The sequence below is a fragment of the Penicillium riverlandense genome, assembly GCF_028828495.1.
Source record: "Penicillium riverlandense strain IBT 135883 chromosome Unknown utg000002l_segment0_segment0, whole genome shotgun sequence".
NCBI classification, from domain to species: Eukaryota; Fungi; Ascomycota; class Eurotiomycetes; order Eurotiales; family Aspergillaceae; genus Penicillium; species Penicillium riverlandense.
Genome location: NW_026643195.1, coordinates 1,683,277 through 1,709,947, shown reverse-complemented (window position 1 = coordinate 1,709,947; position 26,671 = coordinate 1,683,277). Strand labels below are relative to the sequence as shown.

At 54.5% G+C, this 26,671-nt stretch overlaps 10 protein-coding genes across 10 annotated transcripts; 3 read left to right on the top strand and 7 right to left on the bottom strand.

The window, feature by feature from the left end:
* Nucleotides 1-499: 499 nt before the first annotated feature.
* Nucleotides 500-2,121, top strand: hxkB (putative hexokinase; the record flags this gene model as incomplete). The annotated part of the gene is made up of 3 exons (XM_057194404.1): nt 500-751; nt 804-1,214; nt 1,261-2,121. 3 exons carry the CDS (start codon nt 500-502, stop codon nt 2,119-2,121), a joined length of 1,524 nt encoding a protein of 507 aa, XP_057055759.1.
* Nucleotides 2,122-2,237: 116 nt separating this feature from the next.
* Nucleotides 2,238-3,569, top strand: N7474_002988 (checkpoint protein HUS1 family protein; the record flags this gene model as incomplete). Its single annotated transcript, XM_057194403.1, has 5 exons — nt 2,238-2,280; nt 2,330-2,448; nt 2,501-3,353; nt 3,414-3,490; nt 3,543-3,569. 5 exons carry the CDS (start codon nt 2,238-2,240, stop codon nt 3,567-3,569), a joined length of 1,119 nt encoding a protein of 372 aa, XP_057055758.1.
* Nucleotides 3,570-4,140: 571 nt separating this feature from the next.
* On the bottom strand, nt 4,141-10,388 carry sec16 (COPII coat assembly protein SEC16; the record flags this gene model as incomplete). Its single annotated transcript, XM_057194402.1, has 2 exons — nt 4,141-4,733; nt 4,787-10,388. The coding sequence occupies 2 exons, from the start codon at nt 10,386-10,388 to the stop codon at nt 4,141-4,143; spliced, it is 6,195 nt and encodes a 2,064-aa protein (XP_057055757.1).
* A 590-nt stretch (nt 10,389-10,978) lies between these two features.
* On the top strand, nt 10,979-14,803 carry N7474_002986 (aminophospholipid-translocating P4-type ATPase NEO1; the record flags this gene model as incomplete). Its single annotated transcript, XM_057194401.1, has 3 exons — nt 10,979-11,885; nt 11,932-12,780; nt 12,831-14,803. The coding sequence occupies 3 exons, from the start codon at nt 10,979-10,981 to the stop codon at nt 14,801-14,803; spliced, it is 3,729 nt and encodes a 1,242-aa protein (XP_057055756.1).
* A 572-nt stretch (nt 14,804-15,375) lies between these two features.
* On the bottom strand, nt 15,376-15,942 carry N7474_002985 (tetratricopeptide repeat protein; the record flags this gene model as incomplete). Its single annotated transcript, XM_057194400.1, has 1 exon — nt 15,376-15,942. One exon carries the CDS (start codon nt 15,940-15,942, stop codon nt 15,376-15,378), a length of 567 nt encoding a protein of 188 aa, XP_057055755.1.
* Nucleotides 15,943-15,945: 3 nt separating this feature from the next.
* On the bottom strand, nt 15,946-17,033 carry N7474_002984 (uncharacterized protein; the record flags this gene model as incomplete). Its single annotated transcript, XM_057194399.1, has 3 exons — nt 15,946-16,296; nt 16,454-16,811; nt 16,870-17,033. Coding segments are annotated over 3 exons (873 nt in total), but the record flags the coding sequence as incomplete, so codon positions are not given.
* Nucleotides 17,034-18,159: 1,126 nt separating this feature from the next.
* On the bottom strand, nt 18,160-19,922 carry N7474_002983 (putative MFS sugar transporter; the record flags this gene model as incomplete). Its single annotated transcript, XM_057194398.1, has 2 exons — nt 18,160-19,274; nt 19,343-19,922. 2 exons carry the CDS (start codon nt 19,920-19,922, stop codon nt 18,160-18,162), a joined length of 1,695 nt encoding a protein of 564 aa, XP_057055753.1.
* Nucleotides 19,923-20,758: 836 nt separating this feature from the next.
* On the bottom strand, nt 20,759-21,475 carry N7474_002982 (uncharacterized protein; the record flags this gene model as incomplete). The annotated part of the gene is made up of 1 exon (XM_057194397.1): nt 20,759-21,475. One exon carries the CDS (start codon nt 21,473-21,475, stop codon nt 20,759-20,761), a length of 717 nt encoding a protein of 238 aa, XP_057055752.1.
* Nucleotides 21,476-21,866: 391 nt separating this feature from the next.
* N7474_002981 (ribosome biosynthesis protein MAK16) lies at nt 21,867-22,910 on the bottom strand (the record flags this gene model as incomplete). The annotated part of the gene is made up of 2 exons (XM_057194396.1): nt 21,867-22,776; nt 22,852-22,910. The coding sequence occupies 2 exons, from the start codon at nt 22,908-22,910 to the stop codon at nt 21,867-21,869; spliced, it is 969 nt and encodes a 322-aa protein (XP_057055751.1).
* Nucleotides 22,911-23,116: 206 nt separating this feature from the next.
* Nucleotides 23,117-26,496, bottom strand: N7474_002980 (FAR11/STRIP family protein; the record flags this gene model as incomplete). Its single annotated transcript, XM_057194395.1, has 5 exons — nt 23,117-23,945; nt 23,996-24,125; nt 24,175-24,317; nt 24,371-24,483; nt 24,532-26,496. 5 exons carry the CDS (start codon nt 26,494-26,496, stop codon nt 23,117-23,119), a joined length of 3,180 nt encoding a protein of 1,059 aa, XP_057055750.1.
* Nucleotides 26,497-26,671: the final 175 nt, after the last annotated feature.

Here is a 26,671-nt window from a genome sequence, read left to right as displayed (position 1 = left end):
AGGCACGGGGGGCGAAACTGGGTTGCAAGCGGTAGACGGGGAGAGCACTGTCGAGCCCGCATGCTGAGACGCGTTTGGTGTTGCAACGGATCTCCGGGTTGGGGTGAGGAGGGAGGATCGGGTTCTGGACTGAACTGGACGAGTATGGAAGAACGCGAGGGAAACGCGCGGTTGAAGACTGGACACGGTGGATGGATAGATGGGCCAGAAGGACGGTGGTTACATAGGTCAAGGAGGAAAGCAGAAACAATGGGAAAATCACGCGAATCAATACACGAGGAATCAATTGTCCAGTGTCAGTTGGGGTGTGTTTGGAAAAATAATCAGTGTTGATCGAGTTCGTGGTTGGTGGTGGAGCCAAAAGGGGGAGTGGAGCCCTAACTACTCTAGGTAAGACTAACACGGACGAGGGTAACTATAGGTCTAGAGGAATAAATGCATGATGGAATACCTGAATTAAGTGCCTCCGAGGCATCAGGGGAATCATCATGACCGCATAATGGCGTGGCACGCCACTGGATATAGATGTCCGCGATGTGTACTCTTGCGGTGCATCCAATTCACCAAATTGCCCAAGATGGAACACTTTCGCTACCGGCCCGAGATGCTGGAAGGCATGCCCGACAATATCCTGCAACGTATGAAGCAGTTCGAGGGCTGGTTCACCATCGAATCCGACCAACTCAAGAAGATTACCAACCATCTCGTCCGGGAACTGGAAAAAGGCCTCACAGTGGAAGGTGGCAGCATCGTCAGTGACTCACTAGGCACGAAGCTCCGAAATGTTACTGACTCCCGAATAGCCCATGATCATCAGCTGGATCATGGGCTACCCAACCGGCCACGAGAGAGGGCGGATCCTCACCATCGACATGGGCGGCACCAACCTCCGCGTGTGCGATGTGTGTCTGGCTGAAGGAAAGGGAGACTTTGAACAAACACAGCGCAAGTTTAAGCTGCCGGCAGCGATCAAGTCCGGCACGGCTGAGCAGCTCTGGGACTTTGTGGCTGATCGTTTGGATATTTTTATCAAAGAACACTATAGCAAAGATCATATCAAGGATCCGTTGCCGTTGGCCTTTACGTTCTCGTTCCCGGTGGATCAAAAGTCTATCCGGAGTGGGATTCTGAAGGGCTGGACCAAGGACTTCAATGTCTCTGGCGTGGATGGCCATGATATAGTGCCCCAGCTCGACGCAGCGTTACAGAGAAAGGTAAGGTGCTCGTTCAAGATGGAAATACCATGGCTCATTCGCCCAGCAAGTTCCGGCGAGGGTAGAAGCGCTGATCAACGACACGACGGGTACGCTCATCGCGTCGCACTACAAGGACACGCACGTCAAAGTCGGCAGCATCTTCAGCACGGGCTGCAATGCGGCATATATGGAGGAATGCAGCGCGATCCCCAAATTGCGCGGGCTGGACTTGCCCCCGGACGCGACGGTGATCATCAACACGGAATACGGGGCGTTCGACAACGAGCGCCAGGTTCTGCCGCGGACGCCATTCGACGAACAAATCGACGCAGAGTCGATGCGTCCCGGCAAGCAGATCTATGAAAAGATGGTGGCCGGGTTGTACATTGGGGAAATGCTGCGCCAGGTGATGGTCACGCTGCACGAACAAGAAAAGTTCTTCGAGGGCCAGGACACGACGCGCCTGCGTACGGAAAACACCCTGGAGGCGTCGTTCTTGTCCATCGCCGAGCTAGACATTTCAGAGTACCTGGACGACATGAGGGCGGAGTTCAAAGAAGACCTTAGTCTAGACCCGTCGCTCGAGGAGCTCAAGGCGTGCCGGTATCTTATCGGGCTGATCGTGACGCGTGCGGCACGTCTCTATGCCTGCGGCGTGGCGGCCATCTGCAAGAAGAAAAATTTGCGCCGGTGCCACGTCGGGGTCGATGGATCGGTGTTCAATAAGTACAGCGGCTTCAAGGGCCGCGCAGCGCAGGCCCTGCGCGAGATCTTGGACTGGCCGCCGCATGAGCTGGACCTGGTCTCGCTCAACGCCGCCGAAGATGGCTCGGGCGTGGGCGCCGCACTGGCCGCCGCATTGGCGGTGAATGGGGAAAATATCCCGGATGGGTGTGGGGAAGAAGAAGCAACTGAGGCCTGTTAGTTAGTTACTACTTAGCAGTGACGTTAGTGGGTGGTGTAGTTGTAGTGATAAAGATAGATCAACACCGATAAGGATCATTTCTCTCTCTTCCCTCCAACACACCTCACCCACTCATCATGCGCTTTCGAACGCAACTGGTCAACCCACTGACCTTCTCCAGTACGCGTACCTGTCGTAGTAACAGGTAATTGACTAACTCTCTGTTCAGAATTGACCGCGTCCCTCGCATCCTTGGGCAAGGTATGCTGGATGCGCCTGGAATACGATGTGATCCGCTTCACCATCATCCCGGACCAAGGCACCCAAGTATGGGCCCAGATCCCGATCGTACGTGCTCCTTCTATTATTTCTAGGGTCTATACTGATACAAGCCACCCAGGATACCATCTTCGATGAAACGACCTACGAGCTCGAGTCCAACTCGGGCGCCATCAACATCGAAATCAACGTCAGCGTGCTGCACCGCGCCCTCCGGTCCGCAGTTGGCTCAACCTCAGCGCAGTTCCGACTAACCAAAAAGGGCAAAACACCGCTCCTGGCACTCACGGTGCTGACCACCCAGTTCACGCCGGGGAACATGACGCTCAGCACAACGGAGGGCGCCCCAGAAGAAGCCCAGCAACTCCCAACGACAACAAATCGAGATGTCGTCGGAGACATGGGCGCCCGAGAGCGCGAGGTCTGGATCACGCAGGAGGTCCCGATCAAGATCCTCCACGAGGCCGTTGTAGACGGTCTCCATGAACCGCACTGCCCCGATCCAGACGTGCACATCATCCTGCCGAGTCTGCAGCAACTCAAGAGTGTCTCGGATCGGTTTACCAAGCTGGCTGCCTCAGACAGTAAGAATACGCGCCCGAGCGTGCTGGCACCGGACGCGCCGGGGATGAGCGCGGCATCGTTCAGCGAGAATAGGGGTAGTGGTGGCTCAGGTGGCACGGCGCTGTCGACAAACAGCTCCCCCAAGCTGGAACTGTCTGCCAATATGCACGGCAAACTAAAGCTATCCATTGTAACAGATGAGCTGCGTCTTTCGAGTGTCTGGTCTGGGCTCGTGAACCCAGAGCTGGATCCTGCGCAGATGTCGCAGACGGAGTACTCGCAGCTGCCCAGTGAGCGGAATCGCGCGGCTAAAGATGATGGCGAGTCTGGGTGGGCGACTGTCCGGATTGATGGCCGCGACTGGGGACGTGTGCTGAGTGTCGGAAGACTCAGTCCCAAGGTGGTGGCTTGTGAGTCTCTTCCTGGTGCACTTGGTGGTGTGATATCAAACTGACATTCTACCGCGGCAGGCTTTATTAATGAGATGGCGCTGGTTCTCTACGTTTATCTACCCGGGAGACGCAACCGCGAAGATTCTTGCCTGACCGTAAGTCGATCTACTCCCGTTCAATAGAGCCCCTGTTGACCTGTTCCCGCAGTACTATATCAACTCTTTTGCACTGTGACGATCATGAACTATCGTACGAACAGTTATACCTATTACCCATGCCGATACGATTCATCTACAAGATATCTTGACCAGTCAATCACAAAGCATGCCAAGGGGGTGGTGCATTATTAGAATTCGTTATTAAAACAGATGCATGGCCAAAGCCATACGAGAAGAAACCTCCAGACCCCACGCGAAAACAAACACAGGCAAACCACCGACGATGAGGGGAAAGAGATATACATGATTCACGGCGAACAGTCTGCCACCGGCCAAAAGAGGGAAGCAAAAAGCAAGGCTATGTGCAAGCGCAAGACTTCGCAACAATAAGGTCAGTGTGCAAGAACGCCGAGGGATGGGGGGTGCGTCTGCCCCGGCCCGTGAGGCTGAGGCATAGCATGCAAAATGCAGGGAGAACAAGAGGGGGTCTATGATTAACACAAAGGGGGTGGGTGGGTGAAGATCGAAAAAAGCATCGCGGTAGAAGAATACAGGACATCTCAAATGAAATCAGCGTAATAAAACAAAAGAAATGTGGATATCCTAGACTGCTTTTGTCAAGGATGGCCCTGCCAGCAATCCAATGATCACTGCGCCATGACATCGACGTAGCGGCCCTTCTTTTTGCCTCGGACAGTGTTTCCCTTGCGCGCGGCAGGAGCGCCTAGCAGGTCATCGATGGATTGCGCATGGGTCAGAGACCCGGTAGGTCGAGGCGGTCCAACCGAGGAGGACCCAGGGGGTACTGGAACAGTTGCATTGGAGGAGACGGATCGTGGCATTTGGCCCAGGCCCGGCGCGGGCACATTTAGACCAGACAGCGCAGGGCTGGCAGAAGGAGGCGGGGCTGCACTGGAGGAGGACGGAGGCCGAGTATTAGGACCTGAGGGCATCACTGGAGGCGGCCCATTGATCGAGGGCATGCTGCCGGAGCTTGCAGTTCGGCTGGGAGGAGCAGAAGCTTTAGGAGGAGGCGGGGTGGCGCGGACAGCAGCGCTGCTGTTGGGATCTTTCTTGTTGACCCATTTCTTCAGCTCCTTATCATAGTAGAACGAGTTCTCTTCGCCGAGCTTCGCTCTGATAGGGCCGCCGCCAGCGTTGTCTGCTTCCTTGCCACCACCTCCACCAAACCAGCCGCCGAACCATCCCTTCTTCGCAGGCTGTTGGCCCGCTTTCTTGGCTATTGAGGGGGTTAGTAACAAAGAATAGACATTGAAGTAAGTGAGCTCTTACCATCTTCTTCAGCCGCCTTTCTAAACGCCTCGTCTGCTTTGCGATCATTTTCTGACTTTTTGAGGGCAGCGGCTTTCGCTAGAAGCTCATCATCTCCGTCATCGTCCATAAAAGTCTTCTTCTTTGGATTAGCTTCAGGAGAAGGCTCTTCTGCATCCTCCTGGGGTGCGGAGGGCGGGCCTGTACTAAGTCCAGGGGGCTCATATGCGTTGGTCGTCGAGGGAGGCGAATAAGCAGGGCTCTCGGATTGTGGCATGTCGGATGGTCCCTGGTAGTAGGGAGACACCTCAGCTGAAGCTGCGTCCTGACCCGGCGGCTGGTAAAACAGGCCGTTGACAGGAGGTTGCGTTGAAGAAGCCGCAACCGTTGGTGATTGGGCACTCAAGTCCTCTTCGACCGGAGCGAGAGGCACGTAGGACGTTTGAGGCGGCGTTGACTGATAACCAGGAATTGACGGGGAGGAACCGTACATGGGCGCCCCCTGGTACATGTGGGAATCTACCGGAGGCGACGGTTCCTGGGAGCTTCGACGTGGTGGGAACGGCACTCCTTGCGGGGCAGATCTCTGCGAGTCGAAGGATCCCCGACCTCGAAATTGTTCGGGAGAGGCATTCGGCGCGTACTGGTTCGAAGGGTGATATTTCGACGGGGCAGCGGCCGGGATCGGCTGTGTTCCAGATCCAGGATAAGAGCCATAGAGGTCAGTCACAGAGGGTGAGCGGCTGACAGTTGGAGTTCCAGCGACGTTGGCAAAAGGTCCGAAATCTGCTGCCTCGCCGCCCTTTCCCGAGCCTGTCGACACCGCATCGCTGTCATCTCCTGCAACAAAACTGTTGAAGCGGGCCCACATGGACCCGGAGACCTTCTCCATACTAGGCTTCGAAATCCACGAAGAGCCACCATCGCCTGGGGCTTGCCGAAGCTGTGCGGAGAGCTCATCCACCTCCATGAACAAGTACTGGTGGTAGTATGGCGAGGGACGAGTGGTTGCTTTCAATGATGCGGCCACCGTGTCGCAGTAGTTCTGCGCCTCTGACTTGCAACCTCGATCAGCAAGACACTTCGCGTGCACAAGCTTAAATGCCAGGAAATGCGGCAGGCTGGCTGTCGGTGAGTTGGCGAGGACAGATGTAGCGAACTCGTACGCCTCGGTCAGAAGAATGGAGTCTTCGTCCAACAAGGACGACGGGCAACGCTTGTGGTCAGCGCCAAGAAGCACAATGTGGGCCTGCGGATCATCCACGCCACCAAATACAGCAGCACGAGAGAAGATGAAACAAGCATGGGCAGCCTCCGTTCGGCCGTACGATGCGAGCAGATTGCCAAGAGCCAGCAATGCCTGATGGTCTTCGGAGCTGCGGTTGGCCAAAACCAACCCCAGGGTATCTCTCCAGCTATCAAGGCCGTCAAGAACATTCCGGGCAGCACCTTGACCGTCCGTTTTACTGATCAAATGGAAACCAGCGCGGGCAGACGGCGGCACAAGTTCATCAACACTCTCTTCAACATTTCCAGCGAAGATGTCGTAAAGGGCTGCAATGGACTCGGTGTTGCCAGTCGCAGATCTCACTTCGCGCCGAACAAACTCTTGGGCGACCTGCTTCCAGATCGATCGATCCAACGTGGACGCAACGATCAATGCATGTCCCCAAAGGCGGCGGTCCACTGCACTCCACACGGCATTCTCTCGATCACCCATAACCAGTTTTTGGCGAAGTTCCTCGCCCCACTGGGATCCAGAAGCGTCGGACTGAGACGGCATCTCAATGGGCTTGAATCCGCCCGATGAAGCAACCGAATTCCCATACGAGCCCTCAGCTTCCGACGCCTGGAGGTGCGGGAAGATAGCCTGGCGTAGACTCTGCTGTACAGTGGGGGGGCCTTCCAAAACGCCATCATTCTCCACCAAGATCTTGGTGACCTTCCAAAGCAAGATCTTTTCCTCGTGGCGCTTCTGGTCATCAGGGTGTGGCTGGCCAAACCCAGGAATCCCTTCATTCTCAAAGGCTGCAATCTTGCTCGCAAGCCAGGTAACAAGATCCTTCTTCTTTGACTTGGCCTTGAGGGGGCCAGGGTGCTGAACAATGCTATCCGCCGCAGAGATCAGTTGATTTACTCGAGATACCTTCGGATCTCCAAGAGAGGGCATGATCATTGGCGTTGATTGACCGGCAGAGTACCGAGGAATATGCTTGGGGAAGCAGGAGACCACGGCACCTCCAAACCCAAATTTGAAAACAGGGGCACCCTTCCATCGTTGAAGTGGATCCTGTTCTTGTCCATCGCTGGGAGCAATGAACTCCAGATGCTGAGAGAGGCCGCGGTTGCGGGCTTGCGAGGGTGCATATGGATTCACGGCTTTGGTTGGCGATCCGGCATGCACGGAAGCTGACCGTTGCTGAGGGTCAAAAGTAGTCGGAACAGACAGCCGAGGCCCAGCCGCCATTTGCTGACCCGGAGACTGAGTTTGAGACCGACGCATAGGAGACAATGGCTCATCACCAGCTGGAGGCAGGGAGGTTTGAGTTGCTGGGGTCGGAACGGCGGGAGCATAACTGGTCGGCGGCGCGACGCGCTTGGCAAATTCGTTGATGTACTCCTGCGGCGCATATCTATTCCTAGGTGGAGTGCCCTGCTGTTGGTCCATGGTTGATGCTGCACTCTCTTGACCAGGGACGTTAGAGTAGCCAGCTGGCGGCGGTGTTGTTTGGGTACGTCCTTGCTGTGTCCTAGGAGGAGAAAGAGTGACAGATGGTTCAAGTGATGGGGGCTGCTGAGTCCCTTGCGGCTGGTACGAGGTCTTTTCGTGATGGGCAAGTGGGCTCGAAGTGCGTGGTTGAAACGGCAGAGAAGTATTGTGGCCGGGAACATTCAAGGGTTGAGAGACATAACGATTGCGACCAGCTGCACCAGGCGCTGGGGGCGCCGGGGAATATCTCGGCAAGGAAGGAGCCTTTTTCGGTGGCTGCAAGCCAGGCGGCTGAGGCGAATATCTTGAAGCAAGACTAGGCCCCGCGGGAGCACTTGAAGCCAATGTGTTCGTATACGGATCCAATTGTTCAGGCGGCTGCAACGAAGACTGTGCCGGGAGTTCACTTGCTTGCGGAGCAGGTGGCGCGGCAGGCGCGTATGAGCTTTTGGGTGGGGACATGACTGGCTGCCCAGTTATTGCAGCCTGATGGTGGTTCGGAGTATAACGTCCAGCGCTGGATTGCCTAGGCTTTGGCGGTGGCAGATCCTCGTAGAAGTTCTTCGGAGCAGGTGGTGGCATACTGGAAGGGGCACCGGCAGCTGACCTGGGAGGTGTAACCATAGGAGGGGGAGCTGGCACGGCTGAGCTTGACATGGCAGAAGCAGTTGGAGGACGCTGGGCAACGCTATTGTCTGTGGACGGTGGTGGAGCCATGACAGGCATGCTAGGTGCCTTCGATAATGGCCTGGGGACGGCCCTTCGGGGCCGAGAAAGGTCGTCTGGGAGGTCATAAGGTGACTTGTAGCCCTCCTTCGACCGTTCCGCAAAACTTTCCCCCCTGTTGGTGATCAGATTCGGAGGCTGCTGTTGTTGAAAATATGACGGCACAGCGGCGACAGGAGGTGCAGCGGCTGGCATAGAGGGCCCTTGAAGCAGATCTGCAGTGGAAGGCTGGTGTGGCGTGTACATACTGGGAGCTGGTCTGGGCTGAGTGTGACTTTGGGGGCTTTCGAACGGACTGTTCAGGCCTGTCGGATCCTTAGACATACCCAGGTCCTGAATAGCAGGTTCTTGTCCGGCAGCAGAAGGTTCAGCAACCTCATCCTCCAACAACATATCATCATCGTCATCCAACGCAGCCTCCCATCGTGCAGCAATATCGTCCTCCGGGGTTTCATCCAAATCTTCATCATCCAGCTCCGCTTTCCACCGCGCAGCCAACTCCTCCTCAGTCGGTTCATTTGCTGTCTCGGGCTCGGGTGCATGAGGTTCAGATGCCGCACCGTTGAGGATGGCATCAAGCTGAGCAGCTGCCGAAGCCTCGCTAGCTGGAGAGTCTAGGCCAACGCCAAGGGAGTCCACTACCTGGCCAGTGGTTTTGCGAGTGAGGTGAGGGGCGGGCTCCTGTTTTGTTTCCGTATTCTGAACAGAGCTGAAGAATCCATCTGCCTCCTCTTCGTCATTGGCAAAGAAGTTATCCACGGGTTTTTCGGTTTGCGTGGTGCGAACCGACGAACGAGAATCCGCTTCGTCTAACAATGGGACCCCTTCCTCGAACCTGGATTCGGATTCCTCAGGTGCAAAAATGGGTTTTGTTTGAGTATTGAGTTGGTTGAAGAACTCGCCCCCCTCCGATTCCACTTCACCGTCCGGTTCGCTTCGCCATGGGTCCTGCCCATGTGCAGCTATCTCCACGCTCGGAAACTCGGCGCTGGTGTCTTCCTGATTTGTCTCATGAGTAGTCACTTGAGAGGCCGGCTCGTCAACACTATCGCCTTGGTGGGCTTCGGCCGTCAGGGGCTCGTGGGTCGAATCAGACTGAGGCTGGACGTCGGAAATTGGGTCAGGCTGAACTTGAGTCTCGGGAATCGGCGCGGCCTGATATTGATATTGGGTCTCTGGGATCGCTTCTGGTTGAGCTTCAGGCTCGGGGACCTGGTGAGACTGAGGCCGAGTCTCCGGAATCGGCTCCGGTGGAGCTTGAATCTCAGTGATCGGTTCAGACTGGACTTGGGCCTCGAGGGCTGGTTCAGGTTGAGCTTGAGGGACAGGGATCTGTTCAGACTGAACTTGGGCTTCAGGGGTTGGTTCAGGTTGAGCTTGAGTCGAATGAATAGGTTCAGGCTGGGCTTGGGTCTCGAAGGTCGGTTCAGGTTGAGCTTGAGGAACAGGGATCGATTCAAGAATTGGCTCGCCTTCGGTCTCGTGGGTTGCTTCTGGTTGACCTTCAGTCTCGAGGCTCAGATCAGACGATGGCTGGGTCTCAGGGGTCGGTCCTGGCTGAGGCTGCGCGGGGTGAGTCTCTCGTTCAGGAACGGATTGCTGATGTTCTTCGAAGCCCCAAGGGTCATGGCCACCCTCTGTGTCCGGATGTGGTTGTTCGGGTTGGGTCTGCTGCTCAGCCAAGCCAGACACAGGTCCCGCGGTTTCTTCGAAGCCCCAAGGATCATCACCATGCTGCGGATCTGGCTGAGGCTGCTCAGATTGAATCTCCTGCGTGGCCATGTCCGTGGCGGGTTCTGCGGCTTCCTCGAAGCCCCAGGGATCATTCTGAGGTCCTGCATTCGTCTGATTTGGGACTTCTGTATTGATTCCAGCAGTGTCCAGCGCCTGCGTTGTGTCCGCCGCAGCTGATGCATCATCCTCCCGCAAAACCTCCTTCGTCTCGAGTGGTTGGCTCACGTTCGCCGCGTGTGGTGGGTCGCTTGAAGCGCTATCGGCAGCTCCCTCCATGGCAGACGGCGCGGAGGGAGCAGGGGCAGCCTGCTGGTTCACATCGTCGGCCGCAATCAAATCCGCCAAGCCTCCCTGACCTTCGGTCCCCATTGAGGTCGTCGCAATATTATCATCCAGTTTCGACGCTGGATTCCACGGGCCCGCATCGCCGGCCGCGGCTAACAGATCCTCCATGGTAGCTCCGTGTATCTCCTCGGATTATCAGTGAGCTGGCGATGAAGAGCGCAGTCCGGAGAGATCAACCTGACACGTCGCCCGTGACGCTCAGGAGATCAACAATAGGAGAACCAGAAAAACAAAGGGCGTCGACTCAGGGATCCATTAAACCGCGTGGTAATAAGAACAAGTGGCAGAAAGGCCGACTCGGCAAGAAGACAAAAAGAAAATAAACCTTGAAAGAATAAGACGATCCAACAGGGAAGATTCTCGACACGGCGACACTCAGGGCGAATTGGGCCGATTCGATGACCGGACGGAGAAGTAATTAATCCGGAGAGGACACTCTTCACCCAAGGATGACATAACCCAGTTGGAAGACCTCCGTCATGTGATCCGGTCCCATCACGCAGTCCAGGCAGGCACGATCGGACACTTCTCGGTCTCCCATACGCCAGTTGTTGCTCGTCCATTCCTTTTGCACCTGACTACTGATGTGATACCTGGGGTCTTCCTCCTTCGTTGCATGCGAGGGCTGACAGCGCCGAGTGACGCCCAGCTCGACTTCGACTGATTGTGCGAGGACACCCTTCGGGGCATTCGTCACCATGCCCTCCTCTAGCGACTACCTACACCCTCTGGACGGACCATCTGGCCCTGGAGAGTTCTCGGGCTCGGAGGACGACGACTTGGACCTGGAAGAACTCGACCCTAACACAACAACGGCGGGCCTACCTTCGCGACCATCCCGAGACTATCACGGACGCAAACGAAGCTACGGACCCGGGATTGCTCTCCGCAACCTGCGGGTGGGGATGGGAAGTCGAAATTGGAGACGCAGTCTGTCCGGCCGGAGGGAATCAGGAGAAGACACAAGCGCGTTGCTGGATAACGTGGAAGACGACGAGCTACGACAATCACACGGCAGCTCGCGCAACTTGAACGACGACGATAGCCCTCTTCTCGACCGCAGAAGCTCGGTGCGTTTCTTCAATGACGATGAGTCGACCAAGGTCAGCCGATTACGTTTCCCTAGCAATTTATTGTCCGGTGCAACGAACCGGTTACGACGAAACGTCCGCGACACCTCAGACAAGCCTCCGCGAGAGGTCCTCGTCGGTCAATACCAATCCGCAAAATACCCCCCAAACGTTGTCTCGAATGCAAAGTATACCCCCTGGAGCTTCTTGCCGCGAACACTCTACAACGAGTTCTCCTTCTTTTTCAACATCTACTTCCTTCTCGTCGCCTTGTCGCAGATTCTCCCCATGCTGCGCATTGGCTACATGTCTACCTATATTGCGCCTTTGGCGTTTGTGGTTTCGATATCATTAGGCAAGGAGGCTCTGGATGACATTGCGCGGCGGCGGCGTGACGCAGAGGCGAATGCGGAGGAGTTCTGTGTTTTGTCACTCGATAGATCCAACGTGATGGAGATCGTCAAGCGATCTCGAGATCTGAAAGTTGGTGATATCCTGAAGGTCCGGAAAAAATCAGCGCCTCCCGGCCGACGTGGTGATTTTGAAGAGTATATCCAATGACTCGGGCATCAGTCGTCAAGACTCCACAGCGGGTGAAGGTGCGCCCAGAACCTCAGCTGATCTGCTCGAATCGAATCAAGGACCGTCCGAACCAGCTCCGGAGGAAGGTTTGAGTACTGATGATTCGTCTGCCAGCGACACTTTTATTCGAACCGATCAGCTGGACGGTGAAACGGATTGGAAGCTCCGTTTCCCTTCGGTCTTGTCTCAAAGTCTTCCTCTGGCCGATTTTACCCGACTAAAGGTCACCGCAAGTACTCCCGACCAGAGAGTCAACGAATTCGCAGGCGCCATTGAGTTGGGACCACCGGCAGGTCTCTATGATGCTCACATCAACAAGTCGCCCGGTCTACAAGCCGAGGATGGAAGGAATCAGGACAGTGAAAATGGAACCAGCAACTCTGCTCCACTGACAATCGATAACACCGCCTGGGCCAATACGGTTCTTGCGTCAAACACCACTACTTACGCCGCCATCATCTACACTGGATCCCAAACACGAGCTGCCTTATCTACCTCACCTTCACGGTCAAAGGTTGGCTTACTGGAATACGAAATCAACAACTTGACGAAAATCCTTTGTGTCTTGACGCTCACTTTGTCGATTGTACTGGTTGCATTAGAAGGGTTCCAGCCGACGAATGACAAAGAGTGGTACGTTGCGATCATGATTTACCTTATTCTCTTCTCGACCATCATTCCCATGAGTCTGCGCGTCAATCTCGATATGGCCAAATCTGTGTACGGTCGATTCATTGAGCGAGACCAAGATATTCCAGGGACGGTGGTCCGGACAAGTACGATCCCGGAAGATTTGGGGAGAATTGAGTACCTTCTGTCGGACAAGACTGGGACCCTGACCCAGAACGGTAGGTTCTCCTAATCGTTTTGTGTGGATGATTGCTAATAAGATATCCAGAAATGGAGCTAAAGAAGATCCACGTGGGCACGGTCTCGTATGCCAACGAAGCTATGGACGAAGTAGGATCGTTCATCCGTCAAGGGTTTGCAGGCAACACCTTGACTACTCCTTCGACTGTATTTGGAACCCAAGCTGGACTCGGGACAGCACCGCGGACCAGAAGAGAGATTGGTTCTCGGGTCCGAGACATCGTCTTGGCACTTGCTCTTTGCCATAACGTCACACCAACCACCGAGGAGGAGGATGGGCAGAAAGTTACGACTTATCAGGCATCATCTCCGGATGAGATTGCGATTGTTCGGTATGCCGAAGAAGTTGGGTTGAAGCTGTCATACCGGGACCGACATAGCGTGGTTCTCGAGTCCACCGAGTCCAAGCAAGTTGTTGTGCGCGTTCGTATCCTTGATATCTTCCCGTTCACTTCCGACAGCAAGCGCATGGGTATTATCGTCCAGTTCCAACATGATGAAAACGTTCTTGATTCCCCCGGCCAAGCCGACAGCGAAATCTGGTTCTACCAAAAGGGTGCTGATACTGTCATGTCAACGATCGTTGCGACCAATGACTGGCTCGATGAAGAGACGGCAAACATGGCACGCGAAGGTTTGCGGACTTTAGTGGTTGGACGGAAACGGCTCTCTTTGCAACAGTATCAAGAATTTTCGGCCAAATACAAGCAGGCGTCTATGTCTTTACAAGGGCGGGATGTTAGCATGGCCAAGGTAGTGACTGAATACCTGGAGCGAGATCTGGAGCTGCTCGGTGTCACTGGTGTTGAGGATCGGCTGCAGCGGGACGTCAAATCGTCACTGGAATTGATGCGCAATGCAGGGGTGAAGATCTGGATGTTGACTGGAGACAAGGTCGAGACCGCGCGATGTGTTGCCATCTCTGCCAAGCTGGTATCCCGAGGGCAATACATCCACACTGTCTCCAAAGTGACGGACAAGTCAACCGCTCAGGAAGCATTGGACTTCTTGCGCAATAAGACCGACTGCTGTCTCCTGATCGATGGCGAGTCTCTGGCGCTCATGCTGAGCCAGTTCCGGACAGGATTCATCTCAGTTGCAGTGCTCCTACCAGCTGTTATTGCCTGCCGATGCTCACCGACGCAAAAGGCTGAGATTGCCGAATTAATCCGCCAGCACACGAAAAAGCGAGTGTGCTGTATTGGAGATGGCGGCAACGACGTCTCCATGATCCAGGCGGCAGATGTGGGAATCGGTATTGTGGGCAAAGAAGGCCGCCAGGCTTCGCTGGCAGCTGACTTCAGCATCACACAATTCCACCATCTCACCAAGCTCCTGGTCTGGCACGGACGGAACTCTTACAAGCGTTCCGCGAAGCTAGCGCAGTTCATCATGCACCGCGGCCTGATCATCAGTGCCTGCCAGACAATGTACAGCATTGCCAGCCATTTCGACCCCAAGGGCCTGTTCATCAACTGGCTCATGGTCGGCTACGCTACTGTCTACACCAACGCTCCCGTCTTCTCTCTTGTCTGGGATCGTGACGTCGATGAGCGACTAGCAAATCTCTATCCGGAATTGTACAGAGAATTAAAGACGGGACGCAGCCTCAGTTACCGGTCATTCTTCACCTGGGTGCTGATTTCGGTGTACCAAGGCGCAGTGATCCAAGGCTTGTCTCAGATCTTGCTCGACAAGATCACCGGCCCGCGCCTGATCAGCATCTCATTCACGGCGCTCGTGCTCAATGAACTGGGTATGGTGGCTATCGCGATCACAACCTGGCACCCAATCATGATCGTCTGTCTGATCGGCACGCTATTGGTATTCGCAGGCAGTGTACCCTTCCTGGGCGAGTATTTCGACCTTCGCTACGTGATCACGATCGACTGGGTCTGGCGCGTCGCGGCCGTGGTGGCTGTAGCACTCATCCCTGTGTGGGCTGGGAAGCTGATCAAGCAGTCCTGGAAACCGCCGAGCTACCGAAAGGTCCGGGGTTGATTTTCCCCCTTCTTCCACTTCAATTTTATTTCCCTTTTTACTTCATCAGACATACGGCCACCCTTTTGCCTGTAACCTTTGTACATGCATCTTGGACATCATCTTGTCCTGGCAAGCCCAGCAGGCGTTAGAGCGTGACTATTTGAAATATTTACAATGCATTCTCCTCTTATAGATAGCATGGTTTATCAACCTGTATTCCACCGGGGCTCAGGGTGGTGCGCCACAAGTCTCTTAAGACGCGTATTTCAAGGCCGGAATTGCGACGTCAAAAAGTGTTCACCATGCTCTAAAAGGATTAGTTACTCCTAGAAATAACCTGTATATCGCTGAAATGAAGAGCGTTATTAGTTAATGCCCACCGTTAGAATGTCCAGTTACTAAATAGCGAATAAGACGACACATGATGGAGGGGCTAGGCTGACCGTGCTACTTAAACGACGCGTACTCGGCACGTTCCTTCTAAATGCCAGCGTTGCTGCGATCATGCCTCTGATTGAAAACAATGCAGAACTGTACAGTATCATCAAAGGATAACTTCACTGTTATATGCAGCATACAGCAGTACTATTCTATTTCTCATCTCCAGCCCGCATATACATTCGCTCCGCCTTCTCCAGCTTGCCTTGTTCACGATATAGGATTCCGAGACTGTTGACGGTATGGAGGGTCGATGGGTGATCTGGTCCCAGCGCTTTCTCTCTGCCAGCTAGCGCCCGCATATACATCTGCTCCGCTTCAACCAGCTTGCTTTGCTTGTCATATAAGATCCCGAGACTATTGACGGTGTGGAGGGTCAATGGGTGATCTGGTCCCAGCGCTGTCTCCCTCCCAGCTAGCGCCCACATATACATCTGCTCCGCTTCATCCAATTGAATTTGGTCTTGAAGTAGTCGCGCAATACGTGAGGCTTTATTAAGTCGATCCGGCGCAAAACCAGATATTATATTGTTTTGGAGGAAGCGCAGTTTCACTAGTCGTGCTGCATGGCCTGCCAAGCGGGAGAAAGAAATGTGTCCAAGCGAATCCGCGACTCCCACGGCACTCGCATCAACGCAGTCAAAAGCATACCAGTAATGCTCTATATCGACATCCTTGTTGAGTGCTGCTAATGTCCAGTCGTGTACACAATAATGCATGCTTCATGATCCTGATGTTCTGTCAACTTCTAGAAAGTAGTACTGGCTCAGGATCCCCATCACTCCGTGGAAAGTCACGTCGTTTGCAACCACTTCACGAAGCCACTCGTGAGAATTACTCGTAAGTCCGCCACGAAATAGCTCGTACCAAAGGCTTTGGTTATCGAAGTAGGCCAGCAACCTAAGGAACTTCGCCGCGTCAGGATCTTCGATCTTCAGATGATCGTATGATAGATCCCAAGTCGTGTAAAGGGTATGTTGACGATATTCTTGGAGCTTGGTGGGGCGGCGGGGATCAATATTCAAACGTGTCTCGTACTCTTGCAAATAGCGCTCAAAAGTAAAGCCGGTTCGCTAGATATAAGTGCCAGCGGCGGCTAAAGCAAGAGGAAGACCATCCAGTCGCTCGGCGAGGCGATTTGCGTAAGGGTCTAATAACGATGCTTAGTTCGTCGTCCGCACGAAATATATTTGTTCGTAGCATACCTGATTGAACATTGTTTCTTGATACGGACTGCAGAATTGCAAGGCCATCTTCAATGTTCCGTAAAGGCTTTATATGCAGAGTACTTCCTGCAACAAGATCTGGCCGTCGGGTGGTGACTACAACAGTCCCATGAGAGGCGGGTGGATAATAGTCGTTGATCTCAAATTGGCTGGGTTCATCATAGTTATCAAAGACCAAAAGCCATCCAGTATTTCTTAAATCAGACAGCCACTGATGTACATGTCCCACAATCGCATTACCTTGCAAGACCCCCGGATCCTGTACGGAGAAGATGAGGGAGGCAACCGATCGAAAACTGTCTTTCAGTGCGGCCTCGGATGCTGCATTCAGCCAAAATACTGAGCTATGATCCACGATAAGACTCTGCGTAAGCAATAGCAAGCTGGGTCTTGCCGACACCACCCATACCACCGAGAAACAGGCGCTGTTGCTTGTGAGAAGTGTGAAGACTCTGTAAAACCTGTGCGATTTCATGGAGCTCGGAGCTACGACCGACGAAGAGTCCTGGTGTGATATAAGGCGCTTGACCTAGACAGACACCAACGGGCCCGCGAAACCTAAAGTCTTCTAAGGTGAGAAGCGGCTTTTAGTTACTGTAAATAGACTTTGACCTGATTATATCCTTCGTAGACATACCCGGAGGAGGATGAAATTCCGCCGTGATCGGGCCCTGGTTATTCCCAATCTGGAGCCCATGGTTCACGCCAGTATATGTTGTTGATGCCATCATCAACGTAAAGCAGGATCCAGTAGTTCGCGCGGGAGGAAGTTGCCAGTCACAGCTGAGGAGGGGCACACTCTTAAGTTCATTATTATCAGGTGACTTTACGGCGAAATATCAGAGGACACCCAAGCCTAAAAACAGCCAGTCTCATTGTCTCTTCGGTTATTAGATCTGAGATCTCTACCTTCCATACCATAAAGTGGAATGTCCTCAATATCAGATCGATGAGGGGCATCGAGGTGTCGCGTATCAGCTGTACGAGTATTTCCAGTAAATTGCGAGATCAGCTAGTGGGAGGAGCCTCTTGATCCTGACATTTGATGAGACTGGTGGTTTCCATGACTACGTTCCTCCACCTCTTGCAACACGCCGCGATAATCTTACGTATATAGAGGGAGCTCCGAATGGTAAGAACTATACCTATGAGTTCAACCGTCTTAACGGCCGTATCCCGGCTTTCCTTATTTTTCCGTGGTTTAGCAAGGGATTTGTTGAGCAAAATGGTATCAAATCATCAGGGGAAAACTGTGTCCTACTCGGCTAGTTCCACCCTCCGCACTCTTGGTTACCTCTGGGGTTTTGCGCCATTTAATCCTCGCGTTGAAGAGTCTGCCTCGTGGGACCATCGGATCCAGACCACTCCTCACAACGACACCCCTTCTGTCCTTCCAAGCCCTGTTACGTTTTCCAAGTAATTGACCCGCTGGCGTGTCTCTATAATTAGGATGCCATTTCGTGACATCGGTGGGAATATCTACTTTCGTACTCAACGGCTTGATCTCGGACTATATATATCTTGACTGCCAAGCAGTAACAATGTCAAATTTTAACAAGTATTCAAATTTTTAGACTGAGGGTATATATATACTGCAAGTATCACAAGTACTTCATCGGAACGTCATAAAAAATCCCCGTCCAAGCCATTCCCAGCCTGTGCAGGGCCAATGCTCTCCGACAATCCCATCAGCGCCCCCCAATCAATGACTTAGTGATCCAAAACCGAGGTAGAGGGCGCCGGTGAAAACACCTTCTTAATCCGAAAGTGTGCAAGATCGCGAATAATCTCACTCGTACTCTTGAGGTTCTCTTTGACAATGGCCGAAGTAGGGCGCGAGAAGAGCTCATCGATTTCCTCCAGCGACTTATTCTTCGTCTCGGGCATGAAGATGATCTGATAGAACCACCCGAGCACGGCAATGCCGCCGTAGAAACCAAGCGTCAGCCCAATGCGCGTCATGGAGTCCATCATCCGGGTGAAGTTGTAGGTCACGATGAACGAGCACAGGAACAGATTCGCGTCTGCGGTCGTCATCCCGTACGAGCGGAGGTAGGTCGGAAATACCTCTGAGGGAATCACCCATGTCAGGCATGCGTAGGATCCAAAGAAGCCCATGTAGAGAATAATCCCCGTTAGGTAGAGACCCTCTGCGGCGGCGGGGTGCGTGTGGAAGTCGATCGTGTAGCCCGCGCCGACGAGGACGAGGCCGACGAAGAAGCCCGGAAGCATGGCGTTCGCCCAGTATCGGCGGCCGAAGCGCTCCATGTACAGCACGGCGGGAATGGTGCCGAGCAGCAGCGAGCCACCACCGACGAGGGACATGAAGACCGATTTCTTTGCGTCGAAGCCGATGGCCTCCATCAGCGTGGACATGTAGTACATGATCGCATTGACACCGGTGAACTGGCCGAGGAAGACCATGATGTTGGCATAGACAATGGCGCGACGGGCACGGCCCTCGGTGAAGAAATCCATCCAGGCGAACTTCTTGGTTGCGGCCTGCTCGGCCTGCTCGGCGCTGACGGCCTGGCGCATGCCCAGGAACTCGTCTTTGGCTTCGAGGTCGTTGAACCCGCGGATCCGCTTCCACACTCCGTAGGCTTCCACTTCGCGGCCCTTGTGCATCAGATAACGCGGGCTCTCAGGGAGGAAGAGCATGCCCACGAGCAGGATGGTGGAGAAGACGAGTGACGAGCCGAGGATGTACCGCCAGTTGCCTTCGACGCCGACGAAGATGGCAGCCACGGCGTAGCCGAGGACTTCACCGAGAGCGATGTTGAGCTGGTAGAGGGAGACAAGGTTACCGCGGATCTTGCGGGGGACTATACAATAGTCGTTCGTTAGCTGTATTCTATTCCAGGATCGAAGGACCCAAATAACAGGAACTTACCACTCTCAGCCACATAGACAGGCACCGTGCCGCCCTCCAAGCCAACACCCATCCCAAGAACAAAGCGACCCGCAAACATCATGCCAAAATCAATTGCGCCAGCCTCGAGCGCCGCACCAATAGTGTAGAGGATACACGAAAGAATAATCGCATTCTTGCGACCCAGATACTCATTGGCAGGCGAGAGAATCAACGCACCACCAACGGCGCCAAGGGGCATACCGGCATTAACCAAACTATCCTGGCCATCGGAGAGAGTCAATGACTTCTGCAGGAACAGGTTCGCGCCTGAAATGAGCGACTGGTCCAGGCCGGACAGCAAGCCGCCCATGGACGCGAAGGCGACCAGAATGTAGGTGAAGTACGCCGGGTTGGACATTGTCACTTCGAAGCCGCGCTTGGGGAGACTCTGGAGCTGTTCCTCGAGCTGGGCCAGCTCGGCGTCCATGGCGGCTTCGGTGACGGCATTGGCGGTCTTGGTGTCGTTGGCATCATCTTCTTGGTGAACGACTTCTTCCTTTTGGGTCTCTTGGGACGCTTCGACATCCTTGGGTTCTTGATTGTTGTTGTTATCCGCCATGATGATCGGAGTAGGACAGTGGCAGGCGGGAGGGGTGAAAAAGAAGGGAAGTATACAGAGACACGCGAGGAACAGAGGGAGACGTGGGTATTTAGGTGATTTGGCTTGCGCGATAAATGACGATCGGGGGCGCCAGCGATCGGGGCAGACCGAATTGTGTTTGGGGGAAACTCGGTTCACCGGGAGGTACATCAGGCACCCAAAGGAGTATTCATCGGCATGACGGGCAGGGATGCAGAATGCGGGATGACCATTGTTTGGTTGTGGCGCATTTAATCTTTGCCAAGGAAGCTTGGAAAGCTATACTCCGGAGACTCGCCAGACTGTCTGGGCTCTACGACAGACTGCGATCCTACCCCATATCGATAGAGGAAGCAGTTCACTGTCTGAAGGCACTGCATAGACAAGACGACATTGCCTTCTCCGCTAATTTCTTCCCCGTGGAGAAAACGTGCCGAACCCACTGCGCCATTTCGGAGACACCTCGGAGAATCTGCTGCAGCCCGGCCACTCAGCAGCTCCCGACAGCAGGAAACCGGGCCCCGTCACGGCATCAGATCGGAGCGATGCGGGATTTTCCAGGGCCGGACCGAGCGTGTTATTCGCTGAGATGGACAAGATGTGGAGGAAACAGAAAAACAGACTTTGTGTGTGTGGAGTCTAGGTTATTCCTAACTACAACAGTAACTCGGGATCTGGCCGAGAGGGACAACCAGATCATTCCAGAAGGACACGGACGGCCAACAACTCTAAAACACCCAACGCCATGCTGACGACAAATGCGACAATTTCCCGATCTACCCCGATTCGCTCCCCACTTTCCCCTTGGACAAAAGTTATCGTCGGCCCGACATGCCAACAGGCTTGCGCACACTCGGATCCTCCCTGGGGCTCGGCGACCGCTGACCCCCCTGCACTCTAGCCCGAAGTCTCTCTTGCGCCGATGAAACTGTCCGATCCAATCGCGCCGATTGGCCCTGATACGAGCCCGCACGCTGACTAGGCAGCGGACGAGCTCCAGACGGGTGCAGCGAGCCCGGCGGCGGAGACGGGGATGGATGAGGTGACGGTAGGGGACCCGCAGGCGCGCTGAAAGCAGGCGAGAGCGGAGGGTGCACGTTCACCCCGGGAGGGACACCACTAGCACCGCCGTCTCCTCCACGTCCCCTTGGCCGTCGCAGACTCGCCGTTTGTGTCGGCAGCGGGGCGTTCCCGGTGTCACCCCACAGATCACCTAGTCCGCCGCCGCTGCTGCGGCCATAAGGGGCTGAGGCGGCGGCCGCCGGTTGGGCGTATGGGCCCGAGGCGGGGATCTGAGTGGTTGCAATGATGCGCGAGGGTGATGGTGCCGGCGCCTTGGGGTCTGGCGGTAGCCAGGGTGGGAAGGGGCGGCCCTTTTCGGTGTAGTATGCGCGTAGGGCGTTGGAAATGTGCGAACAGTCCTCGTTGTCGGGGTCGTCGCCCTCGTCGCCGAGAGTGATGGCGCGACGGAGGTTGGTGAGGCGGGAGCCGAGATTGGAGATGGCAGATGAGGAGGTGAAGGAGGAGAACATCGTGGTCGTTTGTTGTTACGTTGGGACAGCTTCGTCGCGGGGTAGTGTGGAACTGCCGGCTGCTTCAAAATGAGGACTCAAGGGACGCTTCAAAGGGACAAAATATGGACAGGGAAGTAAAGCAATGCCAAGATTAATGTTGTGGTATCCACAGAAGAGCCGGCTTCTGCGAGGAAGTAGGTGGTTGCTGGTTGAGGCAAGAGAGAGAGCGGGAGAGGTCGTCGCCAACGACTCACGTGATAATCTATACACTCCGCCGAGAGAATGTCGACAAGACGGGACTGGACATGAATTATGGAACTGAAGAATATCTGCAAATAAAAGATGCTCTAGGTATGATGCCCGATCACACAGATACAAAACCCAAGAACGCCATGCACACTTTTTGGTTTCACGCCATGAGCTGCTCCTTGCCAGCGCCCTCCGTCTCGTACTCGATCTCGATGCGCGGGCCCTTCTTGCGCGGCTTCACTTGGGGCGCCGGACGCTTCCGCTTGTTCGCAGACGCAGGCTTCTTGTCATCAACGCTGGCAGCGTTATCATCACTGTCCTCGTCCTCGTCGTCCTCGCTCTCATCGTCAAACTCATCGCTCGAATCCCCGGACTCAGCACCCAGCCAGTCCTCAATATCCTCGAGATCCTCCTCATCCTCATCCAAATCACTGACATACTCAACCTGACCGACACCCTCCTCCTCCTCTTCCTCCTCGATCATCTCCCCATCATCCATATCCTCATCCCTCTCCCCATCACCAGCCCTCTCCAGGCCCCTGAGAACCTTCTTCCAAATTCCCTCTTCCACGTTAAGCGGCCGGTCACCGTAAGCACCAGACCGCAACCTCTCAATGAGCTCCCGCTCAATAGCGCGCTCCACCTTGGCCGCGCTCTCCGCCTTGCGCTCACGAGTCTCCTCTCTCCGCCGAACCTTGGGCGCCAACTTAGGAACCACCTTTTCACCCAGACGCTCCTCCTCCTTGGCAATGTTCTTCATCCGGATATTCACCTGCGTCAGCCGCGTGAGGCGCTGCTTGCACTTATGCACCAGGAACTTTGGCCAGTAGATCAGTCGCTCGTCGAGCTGTTCCAGCGCCTTGCCGTAGTTGCTGGACAGCCGCACGCGCTCCCACCATTTGCTCGGCATGTGCGACCGCTCGATGGTCTTCATGTACAGGTACATTGCCCCCGTCTCGGGGTCTGAGCGCACGGTCGCATAGCGGCTGTTAGCGAGGGGGCAAGATTGTCGGTTGCACAGGCCTGTGACGTTGTATTCGTTGCGGCAGAAGTTTTGGCCTTTGGTTGTTCTGGTGAAATCTGTTAGCACGCCATACGAGAAGTTTCTGCTGCGAGAGTTGGAAAGACAAAGGAGCACAACTCACTTCAGCTTGTAGGAGCAGAACTGCTGGTTGATCACCTGCCAGACAATTTCGTCCGACATGGTGGGCAAGAGGGATGTGGTGGTTGGAGTCTGGAGTGTTGATCGCCGGGGATGCAGAAAAAAAAAGTTTGGTTTGTCCGCGGTCACGTGAACCACTCTTATCGATAACGACCACGGGAGCGGGTATGGACTCGGAACACATTAAGTACGATTGAACGAAGAACATTATTATGCCATGGGTATATTGATTTCATCTCGCTCGACTATTAGGAGGTCCACCCCTCCATCTGCAACGGCCCCCCATCCCACTCGCCATTCATCATGGGCGGCCCACTCGCCATCTCCGACTCATCGACACCACTGAGCATCTCATCCGCAAAGCCCCAGCCCATGGACTCGAGCTCACGGACAAAGAAGTCCCTTTCTTCCTCCATCATGGTCGCGCCCTCGGGGCCGCCCATAACATCCTGGTACTGGCGCAGATGCCACCAGTGAGTCAACCCTCGCAGCGCCTGTTCCAGCGGGAGAGCTTCTTCCACTTCAGCGTCAACATCAGAGCCGGCCAGCCAGTCATCCCGCAGCTCGGGGCGGCAGTAAAGGTAGATTGCAGTGATGACGCGCATGTTACTCTGGCGCCATTTGCGGCCGCAGTAGGGGACCTGCGATTTGAAGAGTTTGAGCGTGTAAAACCGGAGGTGAGGGTCGGGGATCTTCAGGCCCTTGCGAAGGATGGTGCTGGATTTGTATTGCACCAGCAGTAGACAGCGGTGCGCCTTATCGCGTGTGATCTTCTGCATGATATGCAGGTAGTTGATGGCAGAGAAGAAGTTGCGGAAGGAAAACACGGTGATCGGTTCCTTGGGTGGTGGTGCTGTCGGATACCCTAGTTCGTCCACTTCAGGCCGGGTAGGGCCATCGAAAAAGTCATGGACGGAGTCCTCGGGAGACGGACCTTTCACAGAGTTGCTGCCAGCTGTTGGATCGGGGCGGTGGCGAGCAATGGGTGGTGGAGCGGCATCGTCTTCACTCTCGGTATCATCGCCTGAATGTGCCTCGGCGGCGTGATCTGAATTGGCACGGCAGAAATGGAAGAAGCTAACAACGGTCAGTATGATATAATTAACAAGTAGATAAAAAGATCTTACGCCAGGTCTTCCCGGTCATTCTTCTGCGTCACCGCCTGGTCAACATCTTGATGGGCAAACATTTTCAGGATGAGAGGCAGGTAGTTCGAGTCGAGAAGAAGCTGGGTCATATATTCAAACTTCAAGACATCTGCGCTATAATTAGGAATGCACTTGTATCGGAGAAATGCCAGACGTACGAGATCTCTTGAACCACTTCAGTAGAAGTAACAGGGTCCCAGACACAGCTTTGCCGGTGATTTCACGCAGGCGGATATTGTCCAATTCGTCAATCGAGGCATCAGAGAAGAGATCTGTGGTCCCATTGACACCGTGACCGTTGCTGCAGACATTAGATAGGTCCGTGACAATGTACACAGGAAGAAAGGAACATACCTCATGATCTGAGAGCTTTGAGCGTTGACCTGGTTCACCACCGCGCTGACATTCGTCAAGATGATTTTGAGGAAGACAATGGTGATGGACTGAAGGTGTGCCAAGGTTTGTGTCTGAAACTAAGTAAGTAATGCCGATTTCGATCTTGATGCTGTACTCACATAGAACGTCTCAACCGCATCCAAGCGTCGTTGCACATCGGAATCGTCCGTCTCTTTCTGAGGCGGTGCTTCACGCTCAGTATTTGCTTGATTCCCCGATAATTTCAACTCGTCCACTTCATTGGCCAATTCCTCCGACGTGGAGTCTGGCGGGCATGCAGAATCGTCGAAATTCCACCCCCGGTCGTACTTCATAAAGTGCTCGCGCTCGTCCCACAATTGCCGCATCGCGCGAGTCATCTTGACATGTGTCGAGAAGAGCCTTCCAGCCTCAATAATGGATGCAGGGACATCACTACCCTCCCATCGCTTCCCAACCAATGTATCCTGGCGTTCGGTCGTGCCTTTGCCACCGATGTGGTTGCTAGTGTCATCAAGCGGTGGATACATGAATGGAAAGTTTTGGTTCGTCTGATAATTCTGCTTCTTTCCGGTCTTTCCTCCTGGCCCAATGGGTGATGGAGGGGGAGATGGGGCAGGCGTTGCAATGTGAACAGATTGCTGTAGAATGGAGCCGTTCCCGCCGGCAATCGAGGGCCCAACTCCAGAGAAAAGGCCGCTTGAGGTATTGATCCGGCTAGGATGCTGCGGAAGAGGTGGCAAGATCGAGTTGTTCTCCAACTCGAGAGGAACGATTGGCGGTGGAGGGTTATAAGCAGGATACTTGGACGTGATTTCTTGGCGGAAGAGGTGATAGTCCAGGGGAGAAGCAGTTAGGAAGGGTGTCCTGCGATTCGAGGAGCTGTCCGGGGTGAAGGAAGGCTCCAACGCTGCCTTTGCCCGCTTGAGGCTTTCGGTGCCGCCAAATACTAGAAGCAAAGACTTCCACAAGAGAAGAATAATCCTAGTCAGGGGGATGTTGGCAGACTCATCCCATCGCAACCGTGCAATGATCTCAACGATTGTGACCAGTAGATTAGGGTCGGACTCCCGGAATGCATCGCGAATTGGTGTTTGGTCGGGAGTTTGAGCCTCCTGCCGACGGCCGACCTCGACAGCAAAGTAGAGACACGTAAGCACGAGGTTCGCCTCGCGCTCTGGGGCAGCAATATCCCCCGTATTGAGTCGTTCAAATTCCATTCCGTCCGTATCAGGGCGCATGGAAGGTCTGGTTTTGTCAAACAAATGACAAAGACTTTCGACCAGGACCTGGATCCCCGAACATTGCTGGAGAAGCGAAACGTTTTTCTCCATCCACTCAATCTGCAGGGACTTCGACCGAGGGGTTTCTTCTGCTGTTTTCGAATCCGGCTCTTGGGGATAACCGGACGCAACTCGTCCTGCCGTAAGCGCCCAAGCCCCGGTGACTAGGTAGGAGATGCATTCTAGAGCTTCCAGCCGCACAGAGATATCGGCATGCCGTAATCCTGTCAGTATTTGGGTGAGGAACGACCGACACAGATCCTCGGGTGCTTCGATCCACGAGATCTCATTTGCATCCGAGACTCTCTGTTGAATGAAGCTGCTCCACTTGCGGTCAAAAGTTGTCTTTGAGGCCATCAGCATCACACGATCGAAATCGTTGTACTGGAACCACTCCTCAAGCTCTTCCGGAAAGGGCTGCGCATCGGCGTATTCGAATGCATAGGCTGGCTGTTCAACCTTGGGCATTTCATGTACCAGACGTCTGAGCTGCGCTAGGCTCAGCGAGTCCGGAGGCCGATCCATGTTTTGCTGAACCGGCGCCGGGGGTGGCGGTTGCTGTGGTGGAGGCGGTGCAGTACCACCGCGACGAAGCTCTGGACGCTTCGCCGATTTTTGCGGCTGAGGTGGTGCTCCCGCTGGCCCAGGCGCGGGCGCCGCTTGGGAAGCCTGCTCTTGTCGCAGTCCTTCGGCCACCTCCTCCATCAGCTGGTCGTCCGAGACGGGGGAAATGTCCGTCCCCGTTTGATCGACCTCGTCGGCTTTGACGATGTGGTGTTCCTGGACGGGCGCCCCGGAGGCGCGTGGAGGGACATCCATCATGACAGAAAGGCGCGGTGTGAATGCGCAGCACGAGGAGTATCACTGCAGCGGAAAGAGCGACATCGGGAGAAACAAAAAGAAAGCTAAAAAAAGAACAGAGAGAAGTAAACCCAGTCAGATCATCTGGGGGAAGAATCGATCATGTCGCCTGTTGTGTCGACGCCAGAAAAGATGC